At 37.7% G+C, this 20040-nt stretch overlaps 1 protein-coding gene across 3 annotated transcripts in view; it reads right to left on the reverse strand.

Annotated features, from left to right (window-relative positions):
- Nucleotides 1-1745: 1745 nt before the first annotated feature.
- Nucleotides 1746-20040, reverse strand: part of LOC104605413 (uncharacterized) — a 39926-nt gene continuing 21631 nt past the window's right edge. The window contains exons 4-8 of one of the 3 annotated variants that reach the window (XR_016079199.1): nt 14449-14540; nt 4438-4561; nt 3810-3915; nt 2729-2890; nt 1746-2243 (exon numbers count right to left, since the gene is read on the reverse strand). Coding sequence is in view for 2 of the 3 variants with exons in the window: in XM_010270169.3 (XP_010268471.1) it covers nt 2209-2243; nt 3810-3915; nt 4438-4561; nt 14449-14540 (357 nt within the window). In the remaining variant the exon portion in view is untranslated. The other 2 variants (XM_010270169.3, XM_088892596.1) reach the window with 2 other exon arrangements.

Here is a 20040-nt window from a genome sequence, read left to right on the forward strand (position 1 = left end):
GCAGCAAATACCCCCTGTGTGAGTTCCGCCAATTAGCTTCTAAAAAGATTCATTCATTAGTTTAATTTTTTAAATCCCCAAACTATCCTTTTCTTATTTATTTGAATGATTTATGATTTGATTAATTTTCTAAATATAATATTGAAGTCCACTCAATTTCTCCAATAAATCCTTGTAGATTTTTGGTTGTATTCAATTTTCAAATGAAATGGTAGAGATTTCTTTTTGATAGATATAAATTTAAAATTTTGTTTAATTTTTCTTGGAGAAAGGAGTGGATCATTTTTATATTTTAAGATGAAGAGAAGTTTCAAGAAACTTTGTTTTTCTATGTTAGTGAAATGATTTTTTATTTATTGTTATTTTAAATGGTTTCATTTAGAGAACATAAAGGCATTTATGGATCAATTAGGGTTTAGGAGAAAAAATAAATATATAATAAAACACTAGAAATATATTATAAATATATATTTATATATAATGCATAGCAAATATATATATATTTATATATATAATGTATATATAATACAAATAAAATATATAAATATATGTATACTAGTCGGTTTGGTTAACCAAAACTGAACCGATACCATTGGTTTTTTTAAAATATCGAACTGACCGATTTGGTTAACCAAATTTTCAGTTCAGTTTCGGTCGATTTTCGGTTTTTCTTGCTCATCCCTAGGGGGGTTCATTGTAATTTACCCTAAATAATGACTCTTGAATGAGCTCCTAATATCATTTGAGAATTGAGATGGCGAAGAGAAAGCTAACTTGAGAGTAGAGACTATAGCATTGAACATCACAACTCCCTGACCTGCCAGTAGCCACCTTACGATTGATGAACCAGTTTCGATCAAGGAATAGGGTTTAAAACTTCAGACCAAAAAGAAAAAAATAGTTCATCTGATGTTTGGAAGCTTACAAATAGCAATACAGAAAACAGGATTATGACCCAATCACAAGGTGGCCCACCACTTGAAAGGCCTTGATCAATAACATTGACCACGTTTAAGGTGATGGAGTCTGAAGGGATAGCTAATACACACTCCATGATCACATTTACACCACCACAACTACGAATATGTAATCATAAGTGAGACCAAATACCTAGGTTATGGATTAGATCCAAGTCACTCTACTCCCAAACCGCCTCCCAATTGAAAGCTGCAAGAGTAGGGGTGTAAATGGATCGAATTCGAATCGGATCAGATAATATCTGAATTTAAACCCGATTAAAAAATCTGATATCTGAATTTGATTCGATATCTGACAGATATTGAAAATTAATATTCGAATTCGAATCCGATTAAATATTTGAATATTCGATTCAATTGGAATTCGATTAATTAAATTTACAAAATAAATATTTTATTAATATAAAATATATAAATATATAAATTATTTATATAACTTAATTATTATATATATAAATTTTATAAAATATTTTATATATTATATATAAGATTTAAATAATCGGTCAAATTCAGATATTTATCGAATCGAATCAGGTCATATCCGAATTTGAATCCGATTAACTATTTGGTATGAATAGAATATACGAATTCGACCGATTAAATATTCGAATTATTCAAGTTCGATTCGATTATATTGAATATCAAATTTAAAATCGAATTTTCGAATATCATTTACACCCCTATGCAGGAGTACCACAAAGTTCGAGTTAAGCAAGCATCTATGAAATATTTATCAAAATAAAAGGATCATTGATAAGCAAGAGATAAATTCATTAACTAGATAAATACAATTATACAATCAACATACATACAAGACAATTTTCTATGCATTGGAAAGAGAAAATGGCAAAAAAGTTAACTATGAACAGTAAGGAATCCAGCCTTTTCAATTGGCAATGCACAAACTAACACCATTTACCTCCATATACACCATCTTTCTAATTAATGGCTGACACTCCATAATACATGTGCAAAATCCCTTTGCTAGGTGGAAACAAGTACTGCAAAATGGCCCACCAAAAAGAAATTTCCTTTGCTTCATGAAAGATCAGATTTTAGCCTCACCTACAAATTTCATGCTGCAACAAGAAACCATCACCAAATGCTTCATCATGATCAGGCTCCATTCTTGACATCTTGAACCATTCGATATGTGAGATTAAGTCTTATGTCAGTTCCCACAGAAATCCATATATATTACTGCCAACCCATCACAGGATTCTATCCTAACTTACACTGTATGCCCAGCTTTCTTACATCTAGTGCCTGCAAAAAGGAAAAGGCATCTCTCTTAAGCACAATAAGCTATAAACTAACAAAGTCGGAATCAGAATCAACTGTGAGCGTCATGAAGGATCTCATGCCAAGGGACTGGGAAATGCTTAGATTTTGAAAGTCTGATATATCAAACCACCTGGGTATCACTATCAGGTATACATTCTTTATAATTCTCATTGTTCAGAAACCAGACTGGGCATAGAACCGAAAAAGGGAGAGGTTCATGGGTCAAAGGTTCAACAATGGTTAAACTGGAGGTTGAACTGTAATAATGTGGGATATGTGGGGGATAGATGGCTAATTTAGTTTTTAAAATAAATGATCAGGGTAACTCACATTTTCTTTAACATACATGTGTATTAAAGCAATATGTACGCTAAAGAGGCAGAAATAAATGTAAATGAAGAGATGGATTAATGATAACAAGACGATATACATAAACAAGAGGTCTAGGGTTGAAGTCTTGTCATTACCTTTGAAGTTTCTATTCATGTTGTGACCCAGGCGGTTTCATAAAACTGGGACCAGTTCACCGGTTTTCCAGTTAAATTGGCTGTTCAGCTGGTTTTCAAGGTATGACCAAACCAGCCAGGGAGCCAGTCACGGTTCAACCAGTTATTAACTTACTCCACGAACTGCCCAAATGTTAGAGCCGCTATGTTAAAAAAATTCTGACTAGTTTATTAACCCCATGATGGAGATCTAGTAGCTACTGTTAACTTCTGTATTGCAGTGAATTTGTTAAAATATGCAAACTTTTATTTATTTTGCTTCAAATCAAAAGACGACAATTAATTCAAGAAAAGTCACAATATATAAAGCATACAGAGGATAAATAACAAACATAATCAAAATTTACTAAATTCTTGTACACCTGGATTTAAGATATTGAAATGGTTGAATTTCTCTTCTTCAAACATGCTCAAAAAAAAGTAAATAAATTATTCTGAAGCCAAAACAGAAAGCATATAGTTTATGGCATAAAGCTCCAAAATATAGGCACTTATGTCAAAAAGAAGAAGCCCCCATTTCCAAAAAAGACAAAAAATCCTAGGCTGACAAGTTCAAAAGTTGACACGTCAATTTGTTAATATCTTCTTCCCCAAAAAATAGTGTTTTTGCAGAGTCACCTCATTTGTTCTTTAACTTCTGAGGACTTTCTAGCACCTTGGGTCACCTGGTGCTTTAACTACACAGTTCAAGCACCTCAACCTCTACAACTTCAATGATCAATCCATAAAAGTGAAACTAATTCAACATTTATTTCCAAATTCCACTTTCATAGTTTTATGTTTTAACTCTCCAAAAAGTGGCATAGATCAGATGGAAATGATCAACTGAATAGACCATCTTTCAGCTAGAATTATTAGTCAGATCCCTAAAATGGTATACCTTAACCTGCAAATCAAATAAGAGTGCTCTTTCTAATCAGTATTAGAGAAAGTTCATTAAGAATTAACTGTAAGCAATAGAGAACACAACCCAAGATATTCTAAAAGAACTAAGTGATGGAATCATATTCCTCATATACAATGGAAGTACATTGTTACTCACAAGGTTTCAAATGAGAACAACTAAGGCAACCAAGGTTAAGCAATGCAGAACCACTGAAATAAGCAGTCATGCCTTTTAACTTGCCTCCAACATAGTTCTCCTCAATCTGCATGGTTTGAATCAGTTATACAGAGTACGAAATTCATATAGGGAAAAGAGAAGGACAGAAAGCATATGTTTGATAAAAAACACTTTGAAATGGTCAGACAAATCAAAAGAGTTATGGAATCCATTATGTATGTAACCCATGAGAGGTTATAGCAGGTTCTATCATTCTACAAATAAAAAAGAACAGACACCATAATATAAAGAAGATGGCAAACCATATGGGACCATGCCATACCACCCCAGTTTAACCAGAAGAGAAACCAGGCTAATATAATAATATCATCAAAAATATATTAAATAGAGACCTATACAAACTTTGTATGGACTCCTTAGGCTCCAGGCTAAGGGCTCAAAGACAAAGGCAAGTTTAGATGGTTCAATCTGGTTTTCATGTGGGTTTGATTCCCAAGCTAAGCTTTCTTGCCATATTTCCAGGTTTACCAGTTAACTAGTCACTCAGGTTCTAATAGTACATTATTTTGAAAGTAAGACAATGATCCATCCAGAAAACAAGAAATACCTCAATATTTAAAGGAGGTGAAGATAACCAAGAGAGTTCTTCCACTTGGTGTATGTCCACATTACGAGGTAAGAACATGGTAATATTAGGTGTTATTTTTTGAGCTGCTTGAAAAATAGAATACCTGAGCGTAAACCAAAATTAGTATCAGAAATGACAATTTAATGTCACAAATCAACAGATAACTAATAAATCAACTTCCACTTTGACATGAACCTAACATTGGAAGAGCCTTTAGGCAACCAACTGCTGCTCTGTGTAAAGATAAATCTGCACTATTCTTCTATTGAATTTAGATTCATATAAATCTTATGTCAGTTGTCAAAATTTCTGTGGATCTCTCTCTCTCTCTCTCTCTCTCTCTCTCTCTCTCTCTCCTATCCCTCACCCCCCCTTCCCCCATTCCTTTTGGGTGTTTTAAAACACCTTAAAGTTACTTCTGCTTTATTTATTTATTTTTGATAAGTTCACTTTTGCTTTAATTTGAGTAGGGGTAAGTGGGTAACCATAATGGTAATCAGGCCAGCAGGCCTAGAGCCTCTAGTCCATAAACGAAGAGATGTGCCCACAGAGCATTTTCTTTTGTTATCAAAAAAAAAAAAGAGAGCATTTTCTTTTAGTGTACCACCCCCAAGGGTATTCAGCATAGCCCATTTCCAGCTTGGCATACAGCTTATAAGAATCCATTTCTTATAGATAATGGGTAGTTCTACTACATGCATTGATAAAAAAATTTTATTAAATATATATAATAAGTAAAACATATTTAGCAGAAGAGCCATGCACAGAGATAACAATTGATACAGAAACTACACGTCCCAATCTCCCAAAAACAAAATAATCATACCACATCAATTAGCTACTTATGATAACCCTCTTCATTCCTTGAATTCTTTTAAATCACTGCCTAGTCCATAATGTAAGAAAATACATCTCTGCATCTTCTATATATGGTCTTATCTGGACCACAATGGATCCCACAGAACTTTCAGAAAATCTTTTATTATATATTTCTTATTTTATAATCTTTTTATGTTGATTGGTTTCTTGCTTTATGCATCATAAGTAGGTTACCTGATGGTTTATTTAATTCTATCAGAAAATAAAGTTGATGTGGGAGAAATGAAGTCAAAACTGGATTTTCATGTATTTTTGTACATTTAGAAAATACATATATTTTGGTCATTTTATATATTATGGGGTCCAGCCATGTATTTTGATTTCTCTAGTTATAAATCACAACAAATTGTGTTTAGAAATTAATAATAACCCACAAAAATTTTAGGTCTTACCTAATTTTCTTCTGAATCAAAGTATGAGTAGCAATTTTGTAATTTCTATTTCCTTAGTTCTAGTAAGGTGATGAACCCCTTAGATGGGCATCTCGCCTAAACACCTTGACTTGTGGTAACAAGACTCCTGTCTAGACAATGTGCCCACCTAAGCACCAAGGTGCCTGCCTAGGTAATAAAAAAAAATCAAAAGACAGAAGCTTTATTATAATATCATTGCTATGTCTACCTCTTACTAATGTATGTTAATATATTCTATTATATAGTATAAATATTATTTATACTTTTTCTCAAAGCTTTACTATTGAAATTTAAAAGATCCAAGGGTTTTGAGAAAAGAAAAGGAAAGAAAAAGAGAAGGTTAAAGAGGTTTCTTTTTCTTTTTTCCATTCTTTCTTACATCAGATGAAACAGCAGCTTCACTCTTGTTCTTGTTCTATGCTGCAGACATTAGAGAAAATCTGTAAAAACTTTCTTTGAGATGGCCCCGAAGGTAGAAAATGCATGCATCTTGTGGCCTAGAACCTGGTATGTTTTCCAAAAGCCAAAGGTGGGTTGTATATTAGACCTCTAAAAGCAGTTAACAATGCATTACTGGGTCAGTGGCTTTGGAGATATGAATCAGAAAAGGATGCTCTATGGAGGGAGGAAATTCAAGGAAAATACAGGGATGATTGCAAAGATTGAGCCACAAGAGAGGCCCATTTATCTTATGTGGTTAGCCATAGCAAAGCTGAAACAGCTTTTCTAGGATAACATAAGTCAGGAAATGGGGAACAAATAGCAATCTGGAAAGACCCATGGCTGAGGGACCAACCCCTATATGAACTCTTCCCATCTTTCTAATTGTTAGCTCCAGACAAAAAATGCCTTAATCAGAGAATATTATGAAGTCTTGGGTAATCAGGTGTGGTGGAACCAAGGTTCCAAATATTGGTTTCATGTATTGTGTAAAGAACACTGATGTGGACCCCACTGATGTGGTCCCCACAGTGTTCGTATGGCAGCAATATTACTGTTAGATATGAAAGTGTTAGTTGGTAGTTATTTCAGCTTTATTATTAGTTATTTCTTATTCTATTTGCCATGTAAGCAATAAGGGCAATTCAGCCCTTTTACAGTTAGCCAATAGTTATAAATACTAAGAGAGGGTCGGCAGAAATTATGACCTACTCTCTCTCTTTTCTGAAACTCTCTTCGTGTACTTCTTTTCTTCCTCTCTTCCCTTCTTCTTCTCTTCAATTTTTCATCCTTTTTTCTTTTTAATTCAAGACTGATTGTAGTCTAGATCGACTACTTGGTATCAGAGCCGACCTAGGAGCTCTTATGCTAGTCTGATTAGGCCGACTGCATGAGAACCACCTAGGTTTGGAAGTTTTTCAACAAGGAAGGAGGATCGGCTGATTCTTGGAGGTTACTGGTAGTGTGTGGCTGCTACTAAAGAGATTGTAAAAGTCTGGGAGAGTTCCAGTAGTCAGGAAGAATCAGAAGAAGCTTCGGATCCTCAAGATTAGGGTTTTGCATCGACCAGAAGGTGGCGGCCAGAGATTTTTTCATAAAGTAAGCTTTTTCTTGTGATTCTATTCAGAAAAGATAATCTTGGTTTAGTCTGAGAGGTGCGGCTTCAGAATTTTTGTGTTTTCTTTAGGGTTTTGAGAGAAAACCCTAAAATTCAGAACTGTTATTTGTTTCAGATCAGAATTTGAACTGGTTTCATTCAGAATTCTGTTTTCTGTGTTCTTTGGAAGAACTAGGCCGGCTGTTATAAGTTGTTTGGGTGCTGTTTCTCCTATTACAGTAATTAAAAAGGTTTTTTTTTATTAATTCTTGATCAAGAATGGAGTTCAAGAGTCAAGGGGAAGGTGTTTTTGGGACTAGCAATTCTGGTAACATGTCTGAGAATACCTTTCAGATTACAACAGTTAAGTTTGATGGACCAAACTACCTAGAATGGGCTCAATCGGCCATGATGGCCATTGGGGGTAGGGGCTGAGCTACTTGTTGGGAGATGTGAAAGAACCAACTAAGGAGGACCAAACCTATACCAAATGGGTTCAGGAGAACTATTTGGTTATGACATGGCTGTGTAACTCTATAAAGCCACATATCATCTAGAACTATTTGGGGGCGAAAACAGCTAAGGAAATCTGGGATGTCATGAAAGAAACCTACTCCCAACCCCTTAATGTTGCTAGGGCTTATGAACTGAAATGTGAGGTTAACAACCTGAAGCAAGGAGAGAAACTAGTCTCGGTTTACTTCTCTACACTGAAATCTTTGTGGCATGAAATTGACCACCTAGAAACACTTGAGTGGGAAAGCCAGAATGATGCACAGACTCATAGGAAGCAGGTTGAGACTAATAGGGTTTTTGAGTTCCTAACTGGTCTGAATCTTGAGTATGATATTGTGAGACAACAACTACTGACAAGAGACAGTGTGACCCTATCACAAGCCTACTCCTTAGTGCACAGTGAAGAGACTAGGAGAAAGGTTATGATGCAGCATCAACCCTTCCCACCAGCCTTGGCAGCAGTCAGACCTAAGTCCGGGGGTGATACGGAGAGGGATATAAAGAAGGAAGACAAGCGAGATCTAGTATGTGAGCATTGCAAGAAACCAAAGCATACTAAAGACACCTGTTGGAAGCTGCACCCTCATTTAGTCCCAGCAAAACTCAGGAACAAAAGGGGTAATGCTAATATGGCTGTTAATACTGATTGTGCCTCCTCATCAGGCACAAAATGCACACCCCTAGACACCCTAGCTGCTGTCCGGGCTGCCCTGACTCAGTTGGAAAAGGAAGTTGGCAATTCAGCACACTCATCTCAATCACCATCAGCTCCCACATCAGTTTTTGCTCATTCAGGTACTCGGGCCTCAGCTTATCATGCTTCAGCTCCAAGTAACACTGAACATTGTTGGGTAATAAACTCAGGTGCATCTGACCATATGACTGGCTTGCCATCACTATTCACTACCTATCACTTATCTTCTGGCAGAGATACGGTGTCCATTGCTGATGGTTCCCTTGTTCCCATTTCTGGCAAGGGAGACATCAAGTTGTCTAATGCCATATCCTTATCTTCAGTTCTGCATGTTCCTAAGCTTAATACTAATTTGCTTTCAGTCAGTAGCATTACAAAACATCAGAATTGTTCAGTAACCTTTTTCCCTGACTGATGTGTTTTTCAGGACTTGGAGACAAGGAAGGTGATTGGGACTAGCCGTGAGACGAATGGAATCTATCTGCTTGGAGAGAGTTCGCATTGGGAAGATAGTGAAGATAGGAAGTCTTTTGTTTCTCAGTCTGTTAGTCAGGTTATGCTTTGGCATAATCGGTTGGGTCATTTATCTTTTCGGTATTTGAAGAGTTTGTTTCCTGATTTATTTGAGTTTGTTCAGATGTCCAATTTGAGATGTGAGAGTTGTGAGCTTGCAAAGCATTGTAGAACATCTTACTCATTGAGTAATAAAAGAAGTAATAATCCTTTTGATATTATGCATACCGATGTTTAGGGTCCTTATCACATCACTGCTATGGGGGGGGGGGGTACAAATATTTCTTGTTGTTTGTTGATGACTATACCCGGTTTTCTTGGGTTTACCTTATGCATTCTCGAGATGAGGTTCCTATTTTGACCCAGATCTTTCATCAAATGATTTTAACCCAATTTGGGGTCAAAATCAAAATCTTCAAATCCGATAATGCGAAAGAATACTTTGCCAACCAATTAGCTTCCTATTTGCTTGACCATGGGATTATCCACCAAAGTACTTGTCCTCATACACCACAACAGAATGGGGTTGCTGAGAGGAAGAATAGGCACATATTGGAGGTGGCCAGAAGCATCATGTTTAACTCCAATGTGCCTATTCGTTTATGGGGAGATGCTATTCTTACAGCAGTGTATCTCATTAACCAAGTTCCTTCACGGGTTCTTGACATGAAGCCTCCATTTACCCTCCTATACCTTGATAAAGACTTGTTTATTATTCCCCTTAAAACCTTTGGTTGTACTTGCTTTATTCTTGGACCTCATCGTTCCAAATTTGATCCTAAGGCCTCCAAATGTATTTTTCTCGGTTATACACAAACTCAAAAAGGATATTGCTGCTATGAACCCACTTCTGGGAAAAGATTTGTCTCTATGGATGTTACTTTCTTCGAGGATGTACCCTATTATCCTAGGGTTTCTCCTTAGGGGGAGAATAGTGAGTGTGGGGTTAACTCATCAGAAGTTCCTTTACCTATTCCATTGAGTGATGAGGGGTGTAATGGGGAGGGGTGTCAGAGGTGCCAGGATTTGAGAGTTTATCACAGGCGGTGGAGGCAGGTTGATTTCGGTCATCAGCAGTCTAGGTCAGCCCTAGTTCCTTCTACGGATCCAGATCCAGGTACTACAGTTCTGTTATCGGATTTGGGTTCCACTAAGATACCTTCCACTGTTGAGCCCTTACCTCCTTTGGATGACCTTGACCTCCCCATTGCAGTCCGTAAAGGCAAACGGTGTTGCACTACATCCACAACCCACTGCATTTCCCAATTCTTGTCCTATGATCACTTGTCCCCCTCTTACAGGTCCTTCCTCACATCTATTGCTGGTATTCCTATCCCCAGAACAATGCAGGAGTCCTTGTCAGTTCCTGAGTGGAAAGATGCAATGAAGGTTGAAATGGATGCTCTTCTGAGGAATAATACTTGAGAGCTAGTTGACTACCCTAAAGGGAAGAAACCGGTTGGATGTAGATGGGTATTTACTGTGAAACATAATGCTGATGGTACCATTGAAAGGTATAAGGCTCAGTTAGTTGCAAAAGGATTTACTCAGACTTATGGTATAGACTACTTGGAGACTTTTGCTCCGGTAGCAAAGATGACCACTATTAGAGTTTTATTGTCCCTTGCAACCAGTTACTCTTGGCCCTTGTTCCAGATGGATGTCAAAAATGCCTTCCTCAATGGAGACTTGCAAGAAGAAGTCTACATGTAGTTGCCTCCTGGATTTTATGATGCAAACACAGGAAAGAAGGTTTGTCGATTGAATAAAGCTTTGTATGGACTAAAACAGTCCACCAGAGCTTGGTTTGATAGATTTAGACAAGCCCTTGAAAGGTTCGGCTATGTACAGGCCCAGTCAGACCATACATTGTTCATTAAGAGAGTGGACTCTTCCTTGACCTTGCTTGTTGTATATGTGGATGATATTGTAGTGACAGGGAATGATAATGGTGAGATTGAGTCTCTCAAACAACTCCTTCATCAAGAATTTGAGGTGAAAGATCTAGGAGAGCTACGATACTTCTTGGGTATTGAGGTAGCTAGATCTAAACATGGGATTTTTGTTTCCCAAAAAAAGTATGTTCTAGATTTGTTGGAAGAAACTGGAAAGTTAGGTGTTAAGCCTGCAGATACACCTATTGAACAGAATCACAAGATCAGTGCAGAGGGTGGAGAGCCACTTGAAGATAAAGCTATGTTCCAGCGGTTAGTTGGAAAACTCCTCTATCTTTGTTTCACACGACTAGGCATCAGTTATGCGGTCAGCGTTATCAGTCAGTATATGCATTCTCCTAGGACTACTCACTTACTCGCAGTTGAGAGGATATTAGCATATTTGAAGAGATGCCCAGGTAGAGGTATACTATTCAAGAATAATAATCACATGAAGATAGAGGTTTAAACAGATTCTAATTGGGCTGGGAGTATTGATGATAGAAGGTCTACCTCTGGATATTGTGCTTTTGTAGGGGGTAACCTAGTCTCCTGGAGGAGTAAGAAGCAAAGTGTTGTTTCTCGTTCTAGTGCAGAAGCTGAATACAGGTCCATGGCTAATAGTGTGGCTGAAATCCTATGGTTGAAATCACTATTTGAGGAGTTGGGTATTGCTTATGAGAAGCCCTTAATGCTGTATTGTGATAATCAGGCTACTATTAATATAGCTCATAATCCGGTACAGCATTTCAGAACTAAGCATATTGAGGTAGACCGACATTTTTTCAGAGAAAGGGTTTCATCTCAAGAAGTGTGTCTTCCGTATATCACCTCCAGCATGCAGCTTGCAGATCTTCTCATCAAGGTTGTTCCAAGGAAGAAGTTAGAGGCAGATCTATGCAAGTTGGGAATGACAAATATCTATTCCCAACTTGAGGGGGAGTGTAAAGAACACTGATGCGGTCCCCACAGTGTTCGTATGACAGCAATATTTCTGTTAGATATGATAGTGTTAGTTGGTAGTTATTTCAGTTGGTTATTTCAGCTTTATTATTAGTTATTTCTTATTCTATTTGCCATGTAAGCAATAAGGGCAATTCAGCCCTTTTACAGTTAGCCAATAGTTATAAATACTAAGAGAGGGTCGGCAGAAATTATGACCTACTCTCTCTCTTTTCTGAAACTCTTTTCGTATACTTCTTTTTTTCCTCTCTTCCCTTCTTCTTCTCTTCAATTTTTCATCCTTTTCTCTTTTTAATTCAAGATTGATTGTAGTCTAGATCGACTACTTATTGTATCAGGAAACTTGGATACAGATACAGATACAGATACATTTTGGATACACATGGATACAGTGGAAAGGAAATGGATATGCTTGGATATGTTGGGGAAACTCTTACAAATCCCACAAATATATCAATAACACGAAATCTAAGGTTGAAATAACTATGAATAAGGTATAAATTATAAACATATAAGAAATGCACACTTCAATAGTTTATATGAAGAAATGCATAACAATCAACAATGCCAGGAGTCAACAGCAAGAGGCCATTCCATCCGTGCCACGTGCCCATGCCTTCAGATACTGATATGATATGCCTGTATTGGGTTCATTGTGTTGATATTGTGTGTTAGGGCCCAGAATTTAAGGCAAAATCTTAATGAGTGGGAAGCCTTGGATTTCATGAGCAAGCTAGGAATGCTGCAGCAATATCAAATTGATCCTTCCCTGCAGGACAGAATGTGTTGGATACTAGAAGCCTTGGATAAATTTACTGTCGGATCATTCTTCAGATTCTTGACTCCCAGTAATGAAGAAGTAATTCTTTGGTCTTGGATCTGGAAAGCCAAATGGCCATCAAAGGTGAAATTCTTCTTGTGGTCTGCAATGTCAATCAAATCCCCACAATAGATCACCTAGAAAGCAGGGGTATGACCACTATTAATCAATGTGCTATGTAGCTCATCTATTGGTAATGGTGCCCAGCTACAAGCTACCTATTGTAAATGGTGCCACTTTTTTTTGATAAATTATGTGGTGGAACTTTTTGCAGTTGTTCAAGGTGGTCATGGTGTTTCCAAGGGATCTGGCTTCACTGATTGCCAATACTTTAAGACTTAAGACAGTTAGACCAGACCGGATAGTTAGACCATTCAACCCAGGAACCGGAAGGAATTCTAATTTTAGTTTTTATTTTTCTGATAAACCAGAAGAACCAATCAAAACCTGGTGAAAACGTTGGAAACTGAACGGGTTTCAATGACCCAGCTGGTTTTCTACAACCCCCAGGTCACTATATCATTATAAACTTTAAACTACAAGTAGAATGATTTTAACTCAAGACCTCTTAATTACATGTGTTAGCATGTAACCATTAGTCCATCATGTTTCTTTTGGGCTAATTTATGTATCTTTAATGTATATATTGATTAAATGCATATATTTTGAATAAAAGGCAAGTAATAAGACTTGAACCCTAGTCATTTATATCAAAAAGTGACACCTTAACCATCTAACCACCATTTATGCTTACACTATAAATTACAAAATCTATTAAATAGTATTTACATGACTCGTGGTAAAACATTGCTGATTTCATCCTAGCCCTCTAAGATGTTTAGCAGCAGGGGCAAGGTGCTATGGCACATGATTCCTGGTGCCCTATGTTGGGCCATGTGGTTGGAACATGACAACTTAATCTTCAATCAATGAGATTTAGAGATTGAGAGATATCAGGAAGATCTAGATGTGCATACTTTAATTGGCCAGTGTCCTGAAAGAGTTCACAGGCAAGAAAAAGGAGCAGTTCACAAATAAATGGGAGAGAATTCTTTTTGTTGATTTTTTAAATGAGAAAACAGTAGATACATCTTAAACAGTCAGTATACTTTTTGTATGCTTCTGAATGTTGGTATAGACTGGAGGTATTCCTTTTGTAATCAGCTTTGAGAGAACCTCTCCCTCCTTGTGAGTACTACAATATAACATATTTATCAAAAAAAAAAAAAAAGATTATTGTTGTTACTCACAACATTGTTTACTTTGAGACCATATTTTCTACGAAGTAGTATCAATTTAAACACACTTTTTTTTTGTACAACAAATGAGACTTTAGCTTTAACAACTTAAGGCTTAAGGCTTATGAGATGTATGCCACTATGCCTCTTGCTGCTTGAGGCCTAAGCCTTGTAGAAGGTATGTAAAGTTATTGAGCTAAGAGGGTTCAGGTAAATCTCACAGCTTTTTAAAACCATTCCATTAAAAAGATCATTACCCAATGTTTGGTCCTAGTTATCTGGGGTCCTGGGGGTGGTGGATGAGATATAGACCTAACCTTCAGCTTTTTTCTTTTTTTCACAAAGTGGCTCCTCTTAAACTCAAACAACCTTTTGAAACTATGCGAATGAAGCAAAAAAGTTAAATAAGAGATACAAAAGAAGACGGAATTTTATGTTATTCAAAGAAACAAAAGAATCTTATACGCACACATATTCACATACCCATCTTTTGGCTTAAGCAAATCAAGGGTAAAATGCTTTATGGTGTTGTAAGTTGGACCTCCCCATGGCGGTGAAAGAAACACCATGTCTCCCTAATGAAATGAAAACAGAACACAATAGACAATAAGAGGAGAGTTCTTTACTAAAGATAGCAACCTTTCCACACACACCAACTTGAAATATATACTTTCAACATGCCATTATCAACTTGGTACAAAGGTATAACTCTATTAGCCTACATGTCAAAGATTCAAAAGTAAATAAGATATTAATGGTAACATTGCAAGTTTGCTTTTAATATTATTAATGAATACATCCAGAATAAACAACAAAAGTAATGCTCATTTATGATGGTAACCAGATCACAACCATGAATAATGTTTTGTGCCTCCAAAAAATTATTACCCCATAATGCAATAACTAGAAAGAATAAATCCTGAATGCAAACACAACCTGAGTTGGACAAAGTGGAACACATTCATGGAACTCAAGATTTCGGAAAACATATAAACTGAAAGGAAGAAACCTTGGGGAAGAGGTAGAAAGTTTCTCTGAAGATCTTAAGTTAGGTTGCTTTAACGGCTAGCTTGCATTCATCTATTTGAGCATCTCAATTAGTAGAAAAGACAATTCTACATTTATATGAAACCCGGTAGTGCGAATTGGGAAGAAAGGAGAAACACTCAGAAAACTGGTAAATAGGCATCTCTTGCTTGCTTTTTTGGGACCGGTAGCAAAAAACATTATTAAGCAAGATAGTGCTGACTGAATATCATTGGCTAGTCTTCCTATCTAGTTTATATCTTTGTTCGCGAGTCAGATTTTGGTATTTAAAAGGACAGAAAAATGGAGGAGAAAATTAAAATGAAAGGGAAGGTGAAAAATGATTAAAGTGCACTTGAATGGAAATAGCTACAGATGATTAAAGTCCTCTTTTCTTCTTGTTGAAATGTTTGCCCGTAAGGGGCATTTTTGTATTTTTGCATATTCTAATGAAGAGAATAACAGTGCAAGTCAATAGGTTGAAGAAGAGTGGTTCGTATCTTCTTCCTAGAGACCTTTTTTCTTTCTCTTTTCACTTTCTTCTTGTTTTCTGCTGTGTAAGAAAGATCTCCCTACCTTTTTCCCTCCTTTTTCTCCTCTTTTTCCTTTTTATTCTCTAGTTGTAATATGGTACCAGAGCATTGAACTCGTTGTTTACTGTCCAGACCTCCTTTTTGCGCCTTAGGAGTTGAGAACTCTTTTTAGAGACAAGCATGTAAAGGGACTTAAAAGGACTGACCATCCCTTAGGAAAAGAGGCTTTAGTGCCTTGAGTTGCTCGGTTTAAGGTGTTTGCAATGGTGTACTAAGCTCCCCCTTGCTGCAGCCCTAGGCGTGAGTACAGGTATGTGTATTGAGTGCTGCTTTGTGACAGTGTGTGGTGTTTAGTTTTGGTGTGTGAACTCACTTCCTATGGTCTGTGGAGTTTTTGGTACTCTACAAGTGTTGTGTGAGCCTTTTTGTTGACTTCTAGGGCTGCAAACTACTGTAGCAAGGTAATGTAGCACCCCTTTTGGGCTTAAAGTTGCTGTGGCGTGCTTTTACATCTTATGGTTGGTGATTATTGTTGTTAATCCCTGCTGTTTGGTATCTCCATATCCTCAACTCATCTGGCTAGATATGACCCTTCTACAACCAGTCTTAGTCGAAAATTTCACCAGCAAATCAAAGGGACAGGGAAGTAGGAACAAGGTGGATCTCTTAAACTTCGATTAAAATACAAACAACAATTATATTTCTCCAAGAAATTGTTCTACGATCAATAAATTTGAATCTTCCACAAGCATCTCCTATGGCCTTAAAGGTTTGGAAACTCCATGCATGCAAGGGGATCCTGAACACAGTAATCCACACCATGTTTAAAGGACCCAAATCCCTAATTGCTCCAACTAATGGATTCCATCTCCCGATTCTGAAAACTTATTCTGTTTTCTCACCAGGATGTTGCTTGCTAGCTCCTTGCTTTTGAAAGTCAAAAAGAAACCAGCATTCAGCCTTCTCAGCCGAAAAGGTTTCCCATGTCGCCACTCAGCAGCAGCCCACTCTTCAATCTTCCCCACATCTAGGTCGGAATTTACGAAACGACCAACCAAGCTACTATCCAAGAGTTTGAGTCAATCTCTAACTTCTCCATCCTGATTCACTATCACTTCATCTTCACCAGATCATCCCTAGAATGAGCTACGTTGCCGCACTTAGAGCACTAGGGCTTAGTTTCCTTTATTTTTTCCAAATACAGAAAAGAACCAACCCCAACATGCCAATCCCAGAATGATCATTCAATCACTTCAGAGAAGTCTGCCTTAGTAGCAACCAAAGGTGGTGGCAGTAGAGGTATCAAGGGGAGAGATGCAGTTAGAGGTGTCAGTTGTGGTTTTAGAGGTGGTTGTGGTGGAAGTAAGGAAGGAAGAGGTAGTGGAAGAAACAGTGATTAGGGATGGCAATTTTTCCCATTTCCCTGACCCCCACAGGGACCCACCACGGATGAGGCAGGGATGGGGAAATTTTCATCCCTGTTGGTGGGGCCAGGGCAGGGACAGGGAGAGCACTCCCCGCCCTACAGGGCCCCTGATCTGTTAGTTATTTTTGCTGTTATAGTCTTTTATGCTGTTAGTCTTAGGGTGCTGTCAGCTTGTTTATTGCCTTTTATTATTGTTTTTTATTAGGGTGTGCAGCTGGGGGCAAGCATGTAATTTTCCTCTTATTTTTAATATCATTAATATAAATAGAAAGCTGGGCGCCGCCAGCTAGAAGTTTTGGCTCCCAAACAGCCTTTCTCTCTTCTTCTCTTCTCTTCCTTCTTCTCTCTTCTTCTCTTCTATTCCTTCTTCTCTCTTCTTCTTCCCTTCTCTTCTTCCTAGAAGAAAACATGGTATCAGAGCATACTTCTGGGCAATAGGAGGATTCTTTTCTCTCAGAATTACATCTCTTCTCATCAGATTTTTTGATTTCTTGAACTGTGAGGTCAAAGAACCCAATCGAACTGGTCGGAAATATCAGATTGTGTTTTCTCTGGGTTCTTCCTTGGTTGTAACACCAAGGAAACACTAGTTGGTGACAGCCGATGCTGTGAAGGCTGTGTTTCTAGTTATGTTCATCTTCGTACAGGTGCTGTACAGGGGGTTGTGTGCTCCCTTGTGACAGGTATGTGTTGTCCTTCTTTAGTGTGTGCCTTGTGTGGCCTAGTGGTGATTGAAGACTGAATTTTTTTTGGGTCTGTTAGTTGCTGGTAGTGGTGTTCCATTCTAGGAGGAAGATTGGTGTGTGTTTTGTGCCCTACTTTTGAGTTGGGTAGTAGAAATAGGATGGAGACTTATTTCTGTGTACATCAGTGGTTCTTTTTGACTTGTAGAACCTGCTTAATATGGTAACCGATGATTTAGCTTCCTCTGGGGTTACATCAACCTGTGGTACAGTTGTTACAGCTAGGGGAAAGGCTGAATACATAAATGGGAGAGTGAAAGAACTTAAAAGTGGGACAGCTGAACATGATATGTGGGATCAAGAGAACAATATGGTGATGTCTTGGCTTCTTGCAGCCATGGAACCAGGTGTTAACTATAAAGAAGAATTTTATATGGGCAGACTGCAAATGAAATATGGAAGGAGTTGGATATTAGTCAGTTACAGGCTAAGTTCTCAACTTGTAAACAAGGTGACCGCAGTTTGTCAGCATATTATTCAGCTCTTACCTCTGTTTGGAAGAAGTTGGATCACTATCAAATTGTAGAATGGAAGAATGATGACGATGATGCCAAAGCTTATAAGAAGTTGGTATCTCAGCAGCAAATCTTTGCTTTCCTGTTGAGAATGAATCCTGTATGAGCCTCTAAGAGTTCAGATTTTAGGAAATCGTGAATTGCCCTCAGTTCAAAAGGTGTATGCCTTGGTCCAATCTAAGGAAAGTAGACGGAGTGTAATGGTTGCAAGTGAGGGGGAGCAGTAGGTTGCATTAGCTGCAAGCCTGCAACAGGTGGTACTAATGTGGGAAAGAAAAGTGATGCCAAGAAAGCTGATGACAAGGACAAGTTGTGGTGTACTCACTGTCGGCATTCAAGATATACTCGTGACACATGCTAGGAGCTCTTTGGGAAACCGAAGTGGACTGTGAAAAAGGAAGAGCAAGGCAAGGTAAAGGGTCAGAAGAAGTATAATGCAGCAAATATGGCAACTCAAAATTCTCAGTCTATTGGTACCCCTGGTGCTACATAGGAACATTCCACGAGTTCTAACCCTAAGGAGGATACCATGAACTCATTCCGTAATCATCTGGAATTGTATGGTAGGGCTTTACGTTAAATGGACAACTCAGTTACTAGTACCCCTTCTACTTCACTTGCACCTACATCAGGTAATGTGGCCTCTACCTTCCATGTTTCCACTGCCACTGATTCCCCCTGGATGTTTGATTCAGGGGCTTCTAACCACATAACCGGTAAGCCAAATCTTTTCTAGTCATATAGCCTATTGTCCGAGAGAGATAAGGTGAGGCTTGCAAATGGATCATTCTCATCCATTCCAGGCCAGGGATCAATATCTCTTCCCCATGGCCTCAACCTTAATAATGTGTTGCATGTACCTAAACTTCCTATCAATTTGCTTTCCATTAGTAGTATAACAAATTCTTTAAATTGTAGTGTAACCTTTTTTCCTAGTTCATGTATTTTTCAAGATCTAACTTCTGGGAGGACGATTGGTAGAGGAAGCTTAGTAGATGGTCTCTATAATCTCGACAATAAGGCTGGTTTCTCGGTGTCATCTTCAGTTGGATCATCTTCAAAGTCACATAGTTAGTTGGGTCAGTCCAATAAGAGTCAAGTTTTTTTGTGGCATAATCGTCTAGGTCATGTGTCCTTTGAAATATTTAAGTGTTTGTTTCCGTTTTTATTTGTCATGTTCGATGTTAGAGTTTCAGTGTCAAACGTATCGATTAAGCAAACAATGTAGAACAACTTTTCATTGAGGGTGGATATAAATACTTTATCACATTGATTGATGACTTTTCTCGTTATACATGAGTATTTCCTATGCGTACCAGAGACAAAGTCCCAAAGATTATAAGGGACTTCCAGAGGATGGTTTTCACACAATTTCATGTTGAGATTCAGATTTTTCGATCAGATAATATGAAAGAATATTTCAATGGTGAGCTTAATGAATTTTTTGCTCCCCATGGATCTCTTCACAAGAGTTCGTGTGTGAGAACACCACAACAAAATGGTGTTGCTGAAAGAAAGAACAGATGCCTTCTTGAAGTAGTACGAGGGATGATGTTGCATATGAATGTGTGAAACGTTTCTAGATAAATGTTGTACTTGTTGTTGCATATGTCATTAATTGCATGCCCTCAAGAGTATTGAACTACAAGTTCCCCCATCAGTTGTTGTTTCCACAGTCCCCTCTATTTTCCATCCCTATGAGGGTGTTTGATTGTCATGCCTTTGTCCATGATTTGTCTTCTTCTCAAGGTAACTTGGACCATCAGTCTATTCCATGTATCTCCCTTGGGTATCCCTCCTCTCAAAAGGGTCACCGGTGTTTTGATCATGTT

This window comes from Nelumbo nucifera, chromosome 8, assembly GCF_055504915.1.
Source record: "Nelumbo nucifera cultivar China Antique chromosome 8, China Antique-T2T, whole genome shotgun sequence".
NCBI classification, from domain to species: domain Eukaryota; kingdom Viridiplantae; phylum Streptophyta; class Magnoliopsida; order Proteales; family Nelumbonaceae; genus Nelumbo; species Nelumbo nucifera.